General features: G+C 34.9%; 1 protein-coding gene across 10 annotated transcripts in view; it reads left to right on the plus strand.

Annotated features, from left to right (window-relative positions):
- LOC105464812 (baculoviral IAP repeat containing 6) overlaps window positions 1-19,637 on the plus strand; it is a 259,579-nt gene that overhangs the window by 77,434 nt on the left and 162,508 nt on the right. For 8 of the 10 annotated variants that reach the window (XR_011611589.1, XM_071076475.1, XM_071076480.1 and 5 more), the window contains 9 exons: window positions 53-184; window positions 3,160-3,338; window positions 4,978-5,111; window positions 5,716-5,877; window positions 5,975-6,106; window positions 7,418-7,515; window positions 9,440-9,587; window positions 10,742-10,875; window positions 15,405-15,551. Coding sequence is in view for 9 of the 10 variants with exons in the window: in XM_071076475.1 (XP_070932576.1) it covers window positions 53-184; window positions 3,160-3,338; window positions 4,978-5,111; window positions 5,716-5,877; window positions 5,975-6,106; window positions 7,418-7,515; window positions 9,440-9,587; window positions 10,742-10,875; window positions 15,405-15,551 (1,266 nt within the window). In the remaining variant the exon portion in view is untranslated. The remainder of the gene's footprint in view (window positions 1-52; window positions 185-3,159; window positions 3,339-4,977; window positions 5,112-5,715; window positions 5,878-5,974; window positions 6,107-7,417; window positions 7,516-9,439; window positions 9,588-10,741; window positions 10,876-15,404; window positions 15,552-19,637) is intronic. The other 2 variants (XM_071076482.1, XM_071076476.1) reach the window with 1 other exon arrangement.

Below are 19,637 nucleotides of genomic sequence, written 5' to 3' on the forward strand. Positions count from 1 at the left end.
TTACATTTTAAATAAATGAATTTAAAAGAAAAATATGTATTTTTCTTTTTAGGTCTTAGATTATGTCCATTTTTGGAGGATCATAAAGAAGACATTCTATGTGGGCCAGTATGGCTTGCTAGTGGCCTTGATCTATCAGGGCATGCTGGGATGTTGACGTTAACAAGCCCCAAACTTGTTAAAGGTGAAGTAATGTATTTTACAAAAGCAGAATTAATAATACCACAGTTGTAAAAAGGATTAAAAAAACCTGATCTCAAAAAAATAAGATTGTTTTCTTTGGGACTTTCATTTGAAATTTCATCAGTTTGCTGGTAGCTGAGGTCATTTCCTGTCATAAGTAACTGTATGGTTATCTGATCCCACTTTTTGTGTCTTAGAGGTCTCAGTGCTTTTTGAAAAAACATTGAAGAAATGACTACAGGATGACGTAGTGTGATGTAACAGAGCTCTTTTGAGTAAGCAGACATTATGTTCTGCCGTTTTTACCCTTCCTATCACATCAAAGTCTTATCTTTTCAGAGTTTTATTATATATTATTACAGTATCTTCCCTTAAAGGAGGTTTTTTTTGGCTTTTGTTTTTTTGAGATAGTCTCATTCTGTCACTCAGGCTGGAGTGTAGTGGCGCGATCTTTGCTTGCTGCAACCTCCGCCTCCCAGGTTCAAGTGATTCTCTTGCCTCAGCCTCCCAAGTAGCAGGGATTACACCCAGCTAATTTTTGTGTTTTTAGTAGAGACGGGGTTTCACCATGTTGGCCAAGCTGGTCTGGAACTCCTGACCTCAAGTCATCTGCCCACCTTGGCCTCCCAAAGTGTTGGGATTACAGGCATGAGCCACTGCAACTGGCCAAGAGAGGTTTTTGTTTTGTTTTTTTGAGACAGAGAGTCTCGCTCTGTCATCCAGGTTGGAGTGCAGTGCTGTGATCTCAGCTTGCTGCAACACCCGCCTCCCAGGCTCAAGCAGTTTTCGTGCCTCAGCCTCCTGAGTAGCTGGGCCTACAGGCGTGTGCCACAATGCCTGATTAATTTTTTGTAGTATCAGTGGAGATGGGGTTTCATCGTGTTGCCCAGCGTGGTCTCGAACTCTTGAGCTCAGCCAATCTGCCTGCCTGGGTCCCCCAAAGTGTTAGGATTGCAGACGTGAGCCACTGCTCCAGGCCAAAAGAGGATTTTTATTAGAAGAGCTTTGACAATATCATACAATGATTTGAGTGTCATAAACAAATGCAGATTATAATGAATGTTTTAAAATAATGGGCTACCATGTTGATAATAAATAGAAATATCAGTAGTAGGATGTTTTCGGCTTTTGTATCCTGGTGGTGAATTTAAAAAAGCAACACAAAATGACTAGTTCAGTTGTTAAAGTAATTTGGGGTGGGGTGGGATGTAGAGATCTTCTCCAACCCAAGAAAATAGCTGACCATCTATATGTCAACTATTTACATTTGTGTACATTTGCTTCCTAATGTTTGTCCACATTCATACATGACCGTTTAATTGCAGACGTAGTACAGGTCAAGTATCCCTTATCTGAAATGCTTGGGACCAGAAGTGTTTCAGATTTCAGATTTTTTTCTGGTTTTGGAATATTTGTGGTATACTTGTAATATTTGTGGAATACTTAAATATTCCTGATCCAAAAATCCAAACTATGAAATGTTCCAATGAGCATTTCCTTTTAGCATCATATCGGCTTTCAAAGAGTTTTGCATTTTGGATTTTCAGATTAGGGATACTCAGCCTGTATATATGCAGGTTTTGTGCTTTCTTATTGTCATTAGGTTTTCGAGATGTTATGTGTTAGGTTTCATGCTGGGATACAGTAGTGAACAAAAAGTAATAAAATCTCAAATTGTTTAGATTATAAGTTTTGTTCAATGAGAGTGTGAATCTTAAATTTTTATGTGGAAATAGAAATATTGGTGTTTTAAAAAATTTTTTATTTTTTAGAGACCACAGTCTCCCTGTGTTGTCCAGGCTGGTCTCCAACTCCTAGGCTTAAGGGGTCCTCCTACCTTGGCCTCCCAAAGTGCTAGGATTACAGGTGTGAGCCACCACATCTGGCCAAAAGTGCTGATTTTGACAAAATGGAGTATAGAATTACATGTTTTTGGAAAGCCTCAGTACTGTTAAAAGTATTAATTTTCTTAGAGTATACTAAGATTTTTTTCCATAAAATTCTCCCTAACATCTTTGAAACTGAACAAGGTAAGTGCTAAGTTTTTATGGAAGAGTAAAGGGGTAACATTGGCCAAAGAAATTTTGAAACAGAATGTCAGATACCACAACACAGAGAATAGTACAGTAGTGTTAAGAAAAATGTAACAGTGTAGTGCTAGCACAGCAGGCAGGTAGCTAAGTAGAGTGATAGCATTTATAATCTTGAAAAGACTTAATACCTGGTAATGCAGCAACAGACTGATAGTTTGCTGGCAGATGTAGTAATTTGATGATAATTAAGAAATGTATTTTATATATAGATTGTATAGTATCCCCGTTTAGTTAGTATAAAACACGTACTAGTGATAAAAATTATTTGAGTGCTTTCCTTGTGCCAAGCACAGTTAAGAGTGGTTTAGTTAACTCTGAGGTAGGAACTATTAGTATCATTTTACATTAAAAAACTGAGCCACAGAGAGGATAATTTGTCACATGCCTAATAAATGGCAGAGCCTTTATCCAAACCCAGGTAGTGACTCCATAGCCTGCATGCACATTTTTAACCATCAGTACTGTAATGCTATGTGTATATATGCACATATATATGGATGTGTGTACATGTATGCACAAGAAGACTGGATGGATATACTGTAATTATCTGGATGATAGCTTAATGACAGTTTTGTGTGTGTGTAGTTTACAACATTTTTACCATTAAAATGAATAAGATTGGGGAAAAAACATGCCAAATGTTTATCTCAGTTAGTCAAAGATAATGGTTTTATACTATTCACATCATTCCTTTGTTCATTGTTTTTTGCTGACAGCATGTGCAGGTGGTTCAACTTTCTTCTGCTCAAACAGTATAATTTGAAAGTTCTGGCCTACTGTACTTTTTGTGGAGTTAGTTGTTGATCTTGTTCTATGAAGATGAAAAACAGTGAGAATTTATTGGTGATTCAGTTATTTTCCCCATTCTACTCCACTTCTCTAGGTATGGCAGGAGGAAAATATCGTTCGTTTTTAATCCATGTCAAGGCAGTGAATGAAAGAGGAACAGAAGAGATTTGTAATGGTGGAATACGTCCTGTAGTAAGGCTTCCATCCCTAAAACACCAGAGTAACAAGGGTTACTCACTTGCTTCACTTTTGGCTAAAGTTGCAGCAGGCAAGGTATGAAACTGTCATTTTGAGCAATAACAATACTGTTGTAAACATTGTGGATCAGATTTAACACACTGTTAGAAGTAGTATGACCCTTCAGTGATGTTTTACTATACACTTGATTTGTTTGTATTTTTTCTTTGGAGTGACTTAAATATATTTGGAAAGAGAAATGTTTTGAATTAACTTTATTATTTTATTTTATTTCGTAGTTTTGAGATGGGGTCTCACTCTTTCCCCCAGGCTGGAATGCAGTGGCGCAAACTCGGCTCACTGCAACCTCCGCCTCCCACGTTCAAGCCATCCTCCCACCTTAGCCTCCCTAGTAGCTGGGATCACAGGCATGTGCCACCACGCCCAGCTAATTTTTGTATTTGTAGTAGAGACGGGGTTTCACCATGTTGGCCAGTCTGGTCTCGACTCCTAACCTCCGGTGATCTGCCCACCTTGGCCTCCCAAAGTGCTGGGGTTACAGGCGTGAGCCACTGCACCCAGCCTGAATTAACTTTAGGCAAATTACCTAGCTTTTATAATGTGTACTGAGTAGAGAGTAATTGTTAGCAGATATTTCCCTTTATAATTATTTTAGACCATAATGTTTATTTTTTTTTGGTATGAGAGTTTCTTCATATGCCCTCTATTGGCAACTCACAATCTTGTTTTTGGTGAATATTTGGGAGTATACAGAAAGAAGTTGGGGAATAATTTTAAGAGAGGTTCTAATCCTCATGGTTGATTTTCTGAAAGTAGCTGTGAACCGTGCAGCTCTTTACAATTGACTTATCTTGGATTTCGTGGAACTCAGGAAGGAGGTTTTGTTTATCATCATTATTCATAAGGTATCATACTGATACTGATCAGTAATACCAATCATCTTACATATATATATAGGTCTTCCAGTTTTTCAAGGACTTCTGTATACTTTATCTGACGTAATCTTCGTTATAACTCTGAGGTAGGCATAGCAGGTTCTGTTATCTCCCTTTTTTAAATATTGAAAGTAAGTGAACCTTAGCGATTGGGGAGCCTGACATATCTCACGTAGTTATTTTATTTATTATTATTATTAGTAGTAGTATTAGTATTAGTATTTTTGAGACAGTCTTGCTCTGTTGCCCAGGCTGGAGTGCAGCGATATAATCTCAGCTTACTGCAGCCTCCACCCCCTGAGTTCAAGTGATTCTCTTGACTCAGCCTCCCAAGTAGCAGGGATTAAAGGCACTTGCCACCATGCTTGGCTAACTTTTGTATTTTTTGGTGGAGACGGGGTTTCACTGTGTTCGTCAGACTGTTCTCGAACTCCTGAGCTCAAGTGATCTGTCTGCTTTGGCCTCCCAAAGCGCTGGGATTACAGGCCTGAGCCACTGCACCCAGCGGGAATTGGACTTAGGACTTTGGTTTTATCATCTGTAATCATTGGGTTATTGCCTTTAAAATAGTGGCTGTGTCTTTCTTTTTTTCCCCTATTGTAATTCCGGAGAAAATTAGTCATTTACTGAATATGAGGGTAAAAGCTGTCATTTTAATTTGAGATTTATGTTTTGATGGCCACAATTCAATTATTTTCCTTTATTTTATAACTTTAATGGTAAATGATTTTTAGTTTCGTTTTCTTTTTTTGAATTTTATTATTATTTATAATGTTTAGGAAAAATCATCTAATGTTAAGAATGAAAATACAAGTGGCACCCGTAAATCTGAAAACCTCCGGGGCTGTGATTTACTTCAAGAGGTCTCTGTCACCATTCGAAGATTTAAGAAAACATCAATTTCTAAGGAAAGGTAATTTCATTGCATTATCTGGCTATTCTTACAGTAATGAAAGTGCAAAACATAGCAACACACACATAGACACACAAATATAAAAATCTTTTACCTGAAAATTTTTGTTTGTTAATTTTTCTTAAATAATTATAATCTTGATGAGAGTATGAGTCGTCTTTATACTTCATTGGTTTATCTCTTGTGTCTGCACAGTGCTTGTTATGTAGCAGGAATGGATGATAGATATTAATTTGACATACACTTGTCAGGCAAGGGAGCGTGTACCTGTAGTCCTAGCTACTCAAGACGTGGGGGTAGGAGAATCTCTTGAACCCAAGAGTTTGAGTCCAGTCTGGACAACAGAGAGACACCCAATTTCTGGAGAAAACAAAACAAAAATAAATTATGCACATTCCTTATTACATTATAACACATTATTGTAAATGTAATTTAAAAAATTTTTTTCTACAAATGAAATACTTGATATATAGCTATTAATTGTTTTTAAATGTACTTGCGATGTTCATGATTTAAAATGAAACATTGCATTACCAGCCAGGTTGTGATAGCTTTAGTTGTTCTGTTTTGGTCGGTAATGTGTTTATATTTTCTTTTTTTGTAGAGTGCAACGATGTGCCATGTTACAGTTTTCAGAATTTCATGAGAAGCTTCTTAACACTCTTTGCAGAAAAACAGATGATGGCCAGATCACAGAACATGCCCAGAGCCTTGTGTTGGATACTCTCTGTTGGTTAGCTGGAGTTCATTCAAATGGACCTGGAAGGTTAATAATTAAAATTTTGCTTACCACTGTTGATTGCCTTTTGGATGTTTTGATTGAAAATACAAGATGAGTCTAAATGTCTGCTATTGTTTTGCAGCTCAAAGGAAGGAAATGAGAGCTTACTTTCAAAAACACGAAAATGTCTGTCAGACATCGTACGTGTTTGCTTCTTTGAGGCAGGACGAAGTATAGCCCATAAGTGTGCCCGATTTCTAGCCTTGTGCATTAGGTTGGTATGTTTTTAAGTTGAAAGCATACTTTTTAGGTACACCTGCAATTTAGTGGGTGATACCTTGTTTATAGTGTAATTTGATCCTTGTTTAATGTATGTGTAATTTAAGAGAATTTCCAAAGTTGATGAAGATTGTTGATAATCTTAGCAAGAATTTTGGGTTCCTAGGCAAAAGTGTCATGTTAAATAAGGGTATTTAACTTTTTTTTTTTTTTTTTTTTTTTTTTGGAGACAGAGTCTCACTCTGTTGACCAGGCTGGAGTGCAGTGGCGCTGTCTCGGCTTACTGCCGGCTCTGCCTCCCGGGTTCATGCCATTCTCCGGCCCCAGCCTCCCGAGTAGCTGGGACTACAGGCGCCCACCACCGTGCCCGGCTAATTTTTTTTTGTATTTTTAGTAGAGATGGGGTTTCACCATTTTAACCAGGATGGTCTTGATCTCCTGACCTCGTGATCTGCCCGCCTCAGCCTCCCAAAGTGCTGGGATTACAGGTGTGAGCCACCGCGCCTGGCCTATTTAACTTTTAAGAAAAGAAGTCTGCTGAACTTCTCTGCCTATTAGTAGCAGTTTGGAGAATTTGGCAAGGGAACTCTTACACGCCTTTCACTCCTATTTTCCTTGGTTGTCTTTTCTTGCCCTAAAGTGTTTTCTCTGTTATATAACAATCTTACCGACTTTTTTTGTAGCATTGTGCAGACCCCTTTTTTCTAAACCCTGCAACAAACTAGAACAGTCTGCCCTGGTCCCCAGGGAATGTGTCCCAAGACCCTTCCCCTCCCCAGTGGATACCTGAAACTGTAGCTAGTACTGAGCCATATATATGGTATTGTTTTTTTCCTATATGTACATACCTGCAGTAAAGTTTAATTTATAAACTAGACATAGTAAGATTAGCAATAGCTACTAATAAAATAGAACAGTTATGATAATATACTATGATAAAAGTTATATGAATGTGGTCTCTCAAAATATCTTATTGTACTGTACTTACCTGTGTTTGAACTGTACTTGACCATGTATAACTGAAATCGTAGAAATTGAAACTGCATATACGGGTTCTTAATGTTTAAAGGTTCCTACTTGCTGCTGTATCTAGGAAGTGTCTAAGAGCTAATGGTCAGTATTGACTGTTGTAAAGATAATGGTTTAATGCATAAGAAAAAATTTACAATGATCCTTAGTATAATCAGTCCCTGTTATCTTTTGGTATTTTATAGAGCTAAGATTTTTTAAGTACCACACCAGGTTTAGGGTACAATTTAGACCTTGAGTAATGTCTTTACAATTTTTCTTTTAAAAAATTTTTCAGTAATGGCAAATGTGACCCATGTCAACCAGGATTTGGATCTGTTCTGTTGAAGGCTTTACTTGATAATATGTCGTTTTTACCTGCAGCAGCAACTGGTGGTATGTAAAATTAATCACAAATAGTTGTAGTCATATGGAACATCTCATATATATTACTTAGGATTATTTTGTAACTATGTTTTCTCTATTAAAGTTCACTTTTCTGTAGCTTATCTGTATTTTTTGAAGGGATTGATAGATTGTGGCTGGGTGGGCATATACTCCATCAATAATACTCCAAGGAAAAGATTGATGGGACAGTTACGTTACTATCAAGTCATCTTAATTCATAACTATTTTTCTGTACTTCATTACAATCATTGAGTTGTTTGGTTGTTTACTGACTATAACAGATCAGATGTCAGAAGCTAGAATTCCAGCATGTGCCAGGGAGGTGACATAAATAAGTAAAACGGTCCAGGTGTCACCGCACACACATATGTTTTGTGTGATTGGTAGGAACTATGGCAAACTGGAATTTCCTAAAAGGGGCCAGTGTTGTTGTTGTTGTTGTTGTTGTTGTTAAAGCACCTGAGGACTCTGTGGAAATGCCTTTCAAGAATGAATGTAATGGGAGGTACAGAGTAGAATGATGGATACCAGAGTCTGGGAGGGTGTGAGTGGGATTTGAAGAGAGGTTGATAAATGAGTATGAACGTATGGTTAGAAGAAATAAGTTCTAGTGTTTGATAGCATGGTAGGGTGACTGTAATTTGTGGTATATTTCAGAATAGTTAAAAGATTTGAAATGTTCCCAATGCAGAGAGGTGACGGATATCCTAAATACCCTGATTTGATCATTATGCATTGCATACATATTTCAAAACATCACATGTACCCCCTATATATGTGCAATTATTATGTATCAAAAAAGAATGAATGTAGTTATCAAGTAGGAATTCATAAAGCAGTTCTCTAAAATACCACATACATAAGGTAATGAAGATTTTTAAAGATGCTTACTGTTTTTGCTAGTACATAGTGTTACTATGAAGGGCTACTAATTTGGCCTTTTAAGTCAAATTTTATTGATAGATATTTTTCACAATCTGTTTTATTAAAAAACAAACCATTCAGGCTGGGCACAGTGGCTCACACCTGTAATCCCAGCACTTTGGGAGGCCATGGAGGGAGGATTGCTTGAGGCCAGGAGTTTAAAAAAACAACCTATTCAACAAGTACCTCAGTGAGTTATGTATTTCATAAAGATTTCATGTTTGTGTTTAAAAAAAAAAGCTTGTTCAGAGTTGTTAAAAAGTTATATCATTCTCTTAATTTAGATAAAGTGTGTTTATATTTACATGGAACATATTGTGGCTACAACTATTAACTCTGGAATAGAACATTTTGACTCAGTTGCTCATTACAACTAGTTACGATAGTCTCTAATGTTTAAAAGCTCCTTAAGGATAGTTTTAAAGTTAGGATGCTTAAATTTTGGCATGTATGTAGCAGTTAATAAAAAAAAGCAAAAATACACTTGTCATGATAATCTTTTAAGCAATGTTGATCTGTACCTAACACATTATAGAATAATTTTATTCCCCATTCATTCACTAAAATGGGCTATTTGAAGCTCACTGCCATCCTCTATTTTTGAAAAGTTTTGTACAGAGAAACAGTATTTCGGTAAGGATGACTTGAAGGACCTGCAGTCTCCTCACTTTTTCAGCTATTTTGAAGTGTCCCTCAGAGTCATCTCACATTATTATACACCTAAATGCCTATGTTGATTTTATGAAACTCTTCAGAAATATTTGAAATTCTTAGTGTAAGACTGTGCGTCAGTGTGTTTATATTTTAAGTGTCCTCTTCGATCCCTCCAAGGAGTTGTCTTTGTAAATTGCCCATAAGATTTTTTTTCCAGAAAAAGGAGTATCTTTTTAGCAAAAGGAGGTATTCTGATAAACAGGTAATCTTAAATTCTCATTATTAGAGGAAAAGGAGGAAAAAGAAACATTTATTTTGTTGTTGTTGTTTCCAGGTTCTGTCTATTGGTATTTTGTCTTACTGAATTATGTGAAAGATGAAGATCTGGCTGGATGCAGTACAGCTTGTGCATCTTTGCTTACTGCAGTGTCCAGACAGTTACAGGACAGGCTAACGCCAATGGAAGCTTTACTTCAGACAAGGTATTTTAGTATATCTAATGATTAATAGCAGGCGTCTCTGAGTATGATCACGCCGTTGCAGAGAACTATTATTTTATATATATATGCTGAAAATAGTATTTTTCTTGCAAAAATGTTTAGTTTATACCTTACTTTTTCCACATGATAGTAGCCTGAGGTTTTATTTTCTTCTGTTTTCTCAGAAATTACTTTTTTTTTTTTTTGAGACTGAGTTTCGCTCTTGTTGCCCAGGCTGGAGTGCAGTGGCGCAATCTTGGCTTACCACAATCTCTGCCTCCCGGGTTCAAGCGATTCTCCTGCCTCAGCCTCCCGAGTAGCTGGGATTATAGACATGCATCACCAGGCCCGGCTAATTTTGTATTTTTAGTAGAGACGGGGTTTCTCCATGTTGGTCAGGCTGTTCGTGAACTCCCAACCTCAGTTGATCTGCCCGCCTCGGCCTCCCAAAGTGCTGGGATTACAGGCGTGAGCCACCGTCCCCAGCCAGAAATTACTCTTTAACAATTTGATAAATCCTTATGATAATTATTCAGAGGGCTAATTTTATTTAATACTGAAAAGTGGTATCCCCTGCTAATGGAAGAAGAATGTAATGTGTCTGTTTCTCTATGCACTTTATAGATGGAATTATGTGAATCACTTATTGTCCCGTAACTAGTATTCTTCTACCTGCTACTTATATTTTAAAACTTGTAACATGATGAATTAAGCAATAGCAAAAGGTTAGATTTAAGTTCTTGCCTGATGGTCTACGTTTGAAGTAGGGCATTCCTTTATTTAGAGCAGAGATTTTAGAATTTCCTAGATTAGATGTTCTGATTTTGATAACATTTTACTCAAAGCCTTTGTACTTGAGGCTGTGTTGTAATGATTCAGGGGAGAGAATGGTGCCTGATTACCCTCGCTTCAGTCTGCAGGTGGCAGTCTTAGTACCTTAGTTGCCAGCTTATTGGAATCACATATGTTGAGTCTCTGGACAGTGTCCTTTAGAGTATAGATTGCAGGGAACATAGTTGAGATTCACTGAATTTGAGGGGTCAAATGTAGTCAGCATCTCCCTCTGCGCTGTTAGACTGCTTTTAAAACTAAGTAAAGGTAATTTGTTAATTAGATGGCTGAAAGGAAAATCGTTAGTGCATTATTTTGTTTTTCAGATATGGATTATATAGCTCACCATTTGATCCAGTCCTCTTTGATTTGGAGATGAGTGGCTCTTCTTGTAAAAATGTTTATAACAGCAGCATTGGTGTCCAGTCAGATGAAATTGATTTATCAGATGTCCTTTCAGGTAGTGATTTCTTTTATTAAAGGAAATTCTGAATGTTGTATCTTGGATTTAAGTTGCCATTTGACTTAACAGATTGTAGTCATGATGTTTTTTCTTTAGAAAACTAAAATTCCTTAGAACTTAACATATGAATCATTAAAATATTTGCTAGAAGTTCTTAACTTCCTCTTTCCCCCTGAAGAAAATCCCAGTATATTAAAGTCATGTTTGAAAGGGTTGTGACTTTAATTTTTTGTTTCTGTTATGCATTTCATTTCACTGTGATTTTAATGCTTATATGAGACTATATAACATTTGATTTATTTGTTGTAGCCTTTTCAGTTTTATTTGATATATCTTTGCTGCCTTTATAAAGTTAAAAAAATTTCCTATTTCAAAAATACAAAATTAGTAATATATACTTACTGTAATAAATAAGGATGCACAAACAAAAGATAATTTTCTGCATCTGTCACTTTCTTGAGGTAAGCTTTGTATACATTACATACATCCTTTTATACTTTCTGAAGAATGTGTTTTTCGGATGTATGCATAACTATTTACATAATCTTTTTAAGTGCTAAAATTTACTGTCTATTTTTGTTAGATAAAACAGTGACCATTTCATTTTTTTCTTCCATCTAATTACACTTACTACAAATGTTGTTAGGAAACAAAAATGTTAGAAAATTTGCAAACAGATTAATAACCAGATATAAATAAATTTTGAGGGAGAAGTTCAATTTTGTTGAAAAGTAACTTATGAGGTGTGATAAAAGCAAAATAAAAAAAATCAAATACCGAAATATAAATGAAATGTAAAATGCCTCAACCCCAACCTTTCCACCCTCTTAAGTTACTATTGTTAACTGGATGTTTAGCTATTTAAACTTGTTTGCTACCCGTATTCGTTAATATAGCTTCTAATGATAGATCATACTACACGTACCGGTCTGTCACTTGCTTTTTAATTACTTATGCTGACTTGGATATATGTTATTGCTGTATTTGATGCGTTAGGCTCTGATTGCCTTATGCCCATCTCACCATTTTCTGTCTTCTCTATCCAAGTGACGCATCAATTAGGCCATTGCAATTTATGATTGGAACTAAGAGGAGGGACTAGAATTGGAGATACCAATGCCTTCAGTATACCAAAAGAAGCAGTTAAATCTGTTAGGGTAAAAGTGTAAGGGAAAGACTGTAAGGTTCATTCCAAACTCTGAAGTAGTCAAGTTTGCAAATGAGTAAAGAAGACTCAGAACAAGGGATTTAGAAATCATGATATGTCTCCACTTTAATGTCTCATCATGTTGTTCCTCATTATTAATCTTTCTACAGCATTTGTTTTTGTTGTTCTTAATGGCATCTGTGGCACAAGACAGAAATGTGAGTGTCATTCTTGATACTTATATCTTTCTTATCTCCCACATTGAGGATACCACCATATGGCACCTATTTTTCCACTAGTGTACGCAGTTGTTCCTCTCTATCCGTGGGGAATTGGTTCCAGGACTCCTCGCGGACAACAAAATCTGTAGATACTAAAGTCCCTTATAAAAAATGGTGTAGTGCAGTTTGTATACAACTTACGCATATCCTGCTGTGTGCCTTAAATTGTTTCAACATCACTTATAATACCTAATACAGTGTTAATGCTACATGAGTACTTGTTATACTGTATTGTGTAGGAAATAATGACGAGAAAAAAAGGCTGTAACAGACTCAGCCATTCATTTTTTTCCCCTGAATATTTTCTGTCTGTAGTTGGTTAATCCATGGACACCAAACCCACAGATACAGAGAGCTGACTGTATTTCGAGTTTGTTCACTCTCTTACTTCTCATGATCACAAGTTACAGTCATCTTGAACCCAGACTACAATAATAGCTTTCACAGTGGTCTTCCTACATCTATTCTTGCCTCACTTCAGTACATTCTCCACATTGCATTGAGTGTGATCGTTCAATTACTTTACCTTTCTCCTTAGAATACTTCTCATGTCTTCCCATCTTCTGAAGTTCAGAGTTTGTAATACAGCATAGAAAATCCTAAATGATTTGACTGTCTTTTCCTTGCCACTTTATCTTGTGTCATTGCCCTGTTTAGTCTTCTTTGGCCCTGTGATTCTCAAAGTATGTTCTATAGACCCCCAAAGGGTTCCTGAGATCATTAAGGGGATCTATATGGTCATAACTATTTTGATGATAGTAGAATGATGTTATTTGTCTTTTTGATTTCATTGACATTTTTATCAATTGTGAAAAAACATGGTGTTATTCACTATGCACTTGTAATAAAAACGTCAGTTTCATTTTAAAATGCCCTTGATGCAGTAAAAATTATTAATTTTATTAAAATTTTAACCCATGAATACACATCTTTTATTCTGAGATGAATGATACATATGCATAGAGTACTTCTGTGGCATGCCAAAGTACCATGCTTGTTTCAGGGAATTGTGCAGTTGAGTTACAAGCTGAACTACTTGCTTGATTCTTGGAATACCATTTTTATTTGCAGTAATGACTGACAGACAAACTACGCTCATTTACACTGTGTTGCTTGACAGTGTTTTTTGAAAAGTGAATGAGAAACATATCTCCCATAGTGAGCTTGATAGCTTCCCAGTATGTGGACTTTTCTCATGGGATCTGATATTAGAGAGTGTAATTTTCCAATATTGGATAATGAAATGTGTCAACATTTGGAATATTTGTATACAGTGGTGAACCAATATTTTCCAAATGATCAATGCAATGGTTTCACCATTATGTATGGGTAAAGTTCCTTAAAAGTATAAGATATATCAGCTGATCTTAATGTAACAGAGCTTGAGAAGTTCATTGGTAAGATTTCAGATACCACATTGTAACCTTTAAGAAATTACCACTTGTCAAGTTTTTGAATATGCAGGTATGTTAAAGTATTATTTTGCCAACTACATATTTGTGTTGGTCCAGATTTTTTCACCTACTTCTACTAAAATGACATATTACAACATGTCGAATACAGAGGCAGGTAGGAGAATCCAAGTATCCTCTGATACTTCACATTTTAAAGAGATTTTTAAATAGGTAAAACATTGTCACTTTTTTCATTAAATTATTTTTGCTTCAGAGAACAGTTATTTTTCATCAAATTATGCTATTTTAACATTTAATGCGTTTATTATTAAATGAATTAATATTTAAATTTCACATCTTAAAATTTCTACTATGGTAAGTACCAGTAAAACAATGAAAACAAGAGCTCTTCAGGGTTCTTAATATTTTAAAGATATGTAGAGGGATCTTAGAATTGAGAACTGTTCCCTCTAGCCATATTGTTCTTTCAGTTCCTTAAATGTGCCATGTTTCTTTACTATGGGGATTTCACTCATGTTCTTTCTGCATGGCTTTTCTCCCACTTCAAGGGAACAAATGTATAAAACTCTCTTATTCTTCCCATGAATGCCCTCATTTCATCAGAGAAGCATTTTGTTATCACATGACTTAGTATTGATTGCGCCTTGACTTACAAGTCCTTTAAATTTCTCTTAAGTAAAACCTTGCAGCTTAAAAAAAAAGTTGCGTTAATTCCTAATAATCACTAACATAGAACATAGTCTTCATGAGAACTGGGACTTATCCTTTCACTCTTCAGTCTCCCAATTCTTGTATTAAGTAAGTGTGCAATAAGCATTTTTCGGAACACGTGTAAGGCCCTATGCTGACCCCCAATAAGACATTGGAAAACAAGGTTATGATAGTTTATTCTTGTATTTGACAATCCTTCAGCTGTTAATGACAGTTTTTATATCTCCCCATTCTTTTCATCTGTGAATTCTGTTTATATGAGTGCTAATTTCAAAAAAAAAAAAAATTGGAGAGTAGTGAATATAATCCTTGCCTTCCCAAACTACATACACAGTCCTTGTGAATTCATTTGTGTTCTTCCCTCCAGTCTTCTTGCTGTGGTTTTATTGGTCATATAGTTGTGGCTACATGGTTTTTTCTTTTAAAAACTACTTATGCTAGCTTAAACTATTTTTGTGACTATGAAGTAGTGTGCCTTATTCTATAAAACTGATAATATGAACAAAATACAAGAAACAATGTATAAATCTTGTTAATATTTTGAAATGATCGTCCTTTGTTTTATGTCTTATACTTATGCAGTTGACATCATAGAATGTCAACTGCATATGTGATTTTACATATGTGATAGCTAATGTCAGTAGCTGATTTACTACTTTTTTCACCCCATTTGAAATTGAAATCACTTGTTACTAAATACAAGTTTCATGTTATAGGAAACTACCACTCATGTTTCTGTTAATGTGAAGGACTACTAAGTTGCTTTTATCCAAATCTGCTTTTGTAGCAGGGGAACTGGTGTCTGCTGTTTTGTCAGTTTTCTTAATACCATGCCCGTGATTCAAGCACTGTGTAAGAGTTGTGTATTTGTGTGTTCTAATTAAAATTGAAGTTGCAGCTGTAATTATTGTTATGACTATTGCTTTTTAAAAATTATCTTCACATATTATAAAACTTGTCTTTTGCCATTAGGAAATGGAAAGGTCAGTAGTTGCACAGCTGCTGAGGGTAGTTTCACATCTCTCACTGGACTTTTGGAAGTTGAACCTCTGCACTTTACTTGTGTGTCAACTAGTGATGGAACCAGAATAGAAAGGGATGATGCAAGTACGTTTACTGGTATATACCTTCTTTTATTATATACTTTATGCAGTAATAAAGTGATATTTATGTATTTAAATATTAGTTCTAATTATGTAATTTTCATTGCTGTTATGTTAAGTGGAAATTTATTTGTGGGAGAGACATTTGGGGGAAATATAAATTGTTTTATATTCTTTGCTAAGTCAGTTCATAGGTTTTTTTCCTCCCTGTACCCACTTAGAACACTGTCTTAAATCATTCTGTTTTTATGTGTATGCACTTTCAGAAATTTTTTAATTTGAAAAATATCAAATATGGTGAAAGTGGAAGAGTAAAAATAGACTACATGTTTTCTACTATGGAATGATGTTTTTGAGAAGGTTGATATGAGTAAAGAGGGAATACTGTTTTTCGAACTAGTTTAAAACTACCTTGAATATGTGATGAGGTACTATTTGGGTTTGTTGAATATGTGATGTTCTTGGTGTGTTAAATACCTTCACTTAAAAATTTAAGTTTTTGACCATCAATCAGTGGAAACTTGTTTATTTTCTTTCTTGTTTTCTGTGATTTTTTTTCCTCCTCATGTAGGAAGATCGGTATTTATTTATAGTTACTTCTATTGCAGTATGAATAATAGAAGTCTTTAAGAAGATTGGTTTATGATTTTATGTCTATATTAGTCACTGAAGGGTTTGAATATTGTCTTAATGTGATTCTTCTGTTGATGGTTTTGTGTAATTGGGTACCATCTTAGTCTCCTCAACAGTTTTAACAAAAAGCAAAAATGGTTTGCTACAAAAGTCATGAAAAATTTAATCTTAGCTGGTTTCAGAATAGCAAGAGGTTTTAAAAGGAATTTATCAGTTCTTTATTTGAGTGTCTTTTTGTTAGGAATTGCCTTATGTATCCAATTGTGGAGGTAACTACTATGTGAAATTCAGTTTGTGTAGTGAATATGAGCTTTTTAGATAAAAACCTAATATTTCCTTTATATGGTGATTCTAGAAAGGTCAAAATTAATTTATATTTGTTTTCTTGGAATATAGAGTTATTTTGTAGAAACTTTTACATTTACATTAGAATAGAAACATGCCATGACAAAATTGTGCCACTGCACTCCAGCCTGGGCAAACAGCAAGATTCGTCTTAAAAAAAAAAAAAAAAAAAATTAAGTATCCTGGTTTGAGACAAGCCTGGTCAACATGGTGAAACTCCATCTCTACTAAAAATACAACAATTATGACTGGGTGTGGTGGCAGGTGCCTGTAGTCCCAGCTACTTGGGAGGCTGAGGCACAAGAATTGCTTGAACTTGGGAGGTGGAGGTTGCAGTCAACTGAGATTGTGCTACTGCACTCTAGCCTGGGTGACAGAGTGAGACTCCATCTCAGAAAGAAAAAGAAATTAAGTATCCTGGATTTTTATTTTATTTTAAGAAAATTCATGTGTTTGCGTAAGTAATGCTTTTAGAAGGCACATAATTTTTAAAAGATAAAAGGTTAGGTTTGAAGAAGTATTTCTCCACACTCCCCACCCATTTCTCCCCCTGCAAAGCAAGCAATGGAACCAGTTTCTTGTCTTTACAGAGGTAGGCTGTGTATATATATGCCACCACCTCTTTATTTAACCCAAAATGAAACTGCCTAAAGAGAGATTTTTATTAAATGTTAAGGCAAAGTGCTGACTAGTGATTATAAGGAGCTGAAAGATGATTGTAGTCTCTCAACTTCCTGTTTACTTTTTTGAAACATGTTAATATTAATATAATACCTATGCAGAAAAGTGCAGAAAATAATTGCACAGCTCAGTAGTTTATCATGGTACACATTGTCTATGTGACGACTGATAAGTAAAGAAAGAACATTTCTAGCACCCCAAAGGGTGTCTTCATGACCACTTCCATTTATTTCTTCCTCATTTTCTCCAGAAGCTAAACATCATCCTTTTAGAGTAGTTACTTCTTGGTTTTTGTTGATTTCTATGAATAACCACTTAATGATGCTTTCTTGAATAGTGATTGAGTAAGGTCTGTATAACATAGAATTGCACATGTATGTATATTTGGTCGGCCTTCTTTTCAATCCTATGATTATGACATTAATCTATATCATTGCGTATAGACAGTTGGTTCTTTTTCGTTGCTGTTTAGAATTCTGTTGTCCGAATAAAACAAAATTTATGTGTCCACTATTGGTTTGTATACTGCTGATAGACATTTGAGTTGTTTCATTGTGGAGCTAATAGTACTGATGGATATACTTTTGAATAGGAATGTAGAAGTTGATTCACTGTCATAGGGTATTCATATATTCAGCTTCAGTAAGTAACTAATCTTTTTGCTGTTGGTTCCTATTTAAATGCTGTGGAGTCAAATACTCAGATTATTGATCTTGCAAATTTGTTGAGAATTGTAGAGGGTCAAATTCTATAAATATTCCATCCATACTTAATAATGTTAACTCTGCACTTGTTGGTGAAGTGTACTCTATATATCCTTTTGGTCAAGTTTGCTTATTGTGTTCTTCAGATTCTCTATCTTTACTGGTTATTTTACCTGTTTGTTTTTTAGTTAATGAGGCCAGTATGTTAAAAAATGGTAGATTTGTTTATTTTTTGTCATCAATTTTTATGCATTTTGAGACCATCATATAAATTTAGAATGGTTGTGAATTCTTGGAAATTTCTTCTATCATTATGAATTATCTTTTATTATTATTTTTTGAGATTGGGTCTTGCTGTGTTGCCCAGGCTGGTCTTGGGCTCAAATGCCCCTCTTGCCCCTGTCTTGCAAGTACCTGGGATTGCAGGCACACACCACTGCACCTGTCATGAGTTATCTTTTTATCTTTAAGTTTGCTATTTCTCCTAGGATTTACCTCGTCTGATGTTTGCTTAGTTAACACCAGCCTTCTTTGACTGCTGTTTGTATGGTATATATTTTTCCATCTTTTTACTCTCAACTTTTCAGTGTTTCCTTATGTTTTAGATATACTTTGTATAAGTGGCATGTAGTTGGATTTATTAAAAATCCAGCCTGATACTTTTGTCTTTCAGTGGGAGAGTTTAATTCAGTTACGTTTAATGTCATTAGTGATATATTACTGTTTAAGTCTGCCATGATTTTTTATATGTACTGTTCTATTTCTCATTGTCCTGATGGTTGGTTACATGCTTCTTTTTCTTCCTTTTCTATTTTTAGGGTTTGTTATATTTTTTATTGGTCAGTTTTTCCGTTTTATTCTTGAACCATTCTTTTAGTAATTATATCATTGAGATCACAGTATTTACTCTGATTCCAGAAGTATATTTTTTTTCCATAATACATAATTAATTCCCATAATCCAGAATATATAGTCTGGATTCCAGAAGTATATATGAATTCCCATAATACATTATTATAATTTTTTATATTCAGTATTCACTTGAATTTACCTCATAATTCCATTCTCATTGCTTTTTATTCCTTTGTCTTTGAGCTTTTATCTGGTATGATTTTTCTTAGGTCTGAAAAATACTCTTAATATCTCTTTTTGTACTTATTTACTGATGACACATTCAATTAGGTTTTTTTGGGAAAAAGTTCAAAGTTTTATGAATACTCGAATGAACAAGCAGCATAGCCATTATCCAAATTCCAATATCATTGTTATTTTTTCACATTTGGCTATTCTTTTTTTCTTTGCCAAAATACTTCAAAACAGATCTAATATCTGATCATAATTACCTAAATTAATTATAATTTATTATGAAACCAGTGTTGTAATCAGTTAAATTAACATAATCAGTTTTACGGTGTCATCTGATTTTCAATACATGATTAAACTTAATATAATAAAGAATTCTATAGGGATTCTAAGTTACTAGTTATTTTTACTAGTGATTTAAAGGTAATCTTTCCTTGTCTTTTAGCTTAGATTGTATTTGTTAGAAGTCATCTGTCAGTCTTATTATTGCTTTTTAAAGGTCATTTCTCAAACTTTCTGAGATTGCCCTTCTCCCCTTTTTTTGCTTTCAGAATTTTTCTGTGATGTTCCTACATGTGGTTTCATTTGTGTTTATTCCGCTTCAGATTGATAGGACTTCTTGAATCTTAAGTTGATAGCTTCCTGAAGTTTTAACT

This window comes from Macaca nemestrina, chromosome 13, assembly GCF_043159975.1.
Source record: "Macaca nemestrina isolate mMacNem1 chromosome 13, mMacNem.hap1, whole genome shotgun sequence".
NCBI lineage: Eukaryota > Metazoa > Chordata > Mammalia > Primates > Cercopithecidae > Macaca > Macaca nemestrina.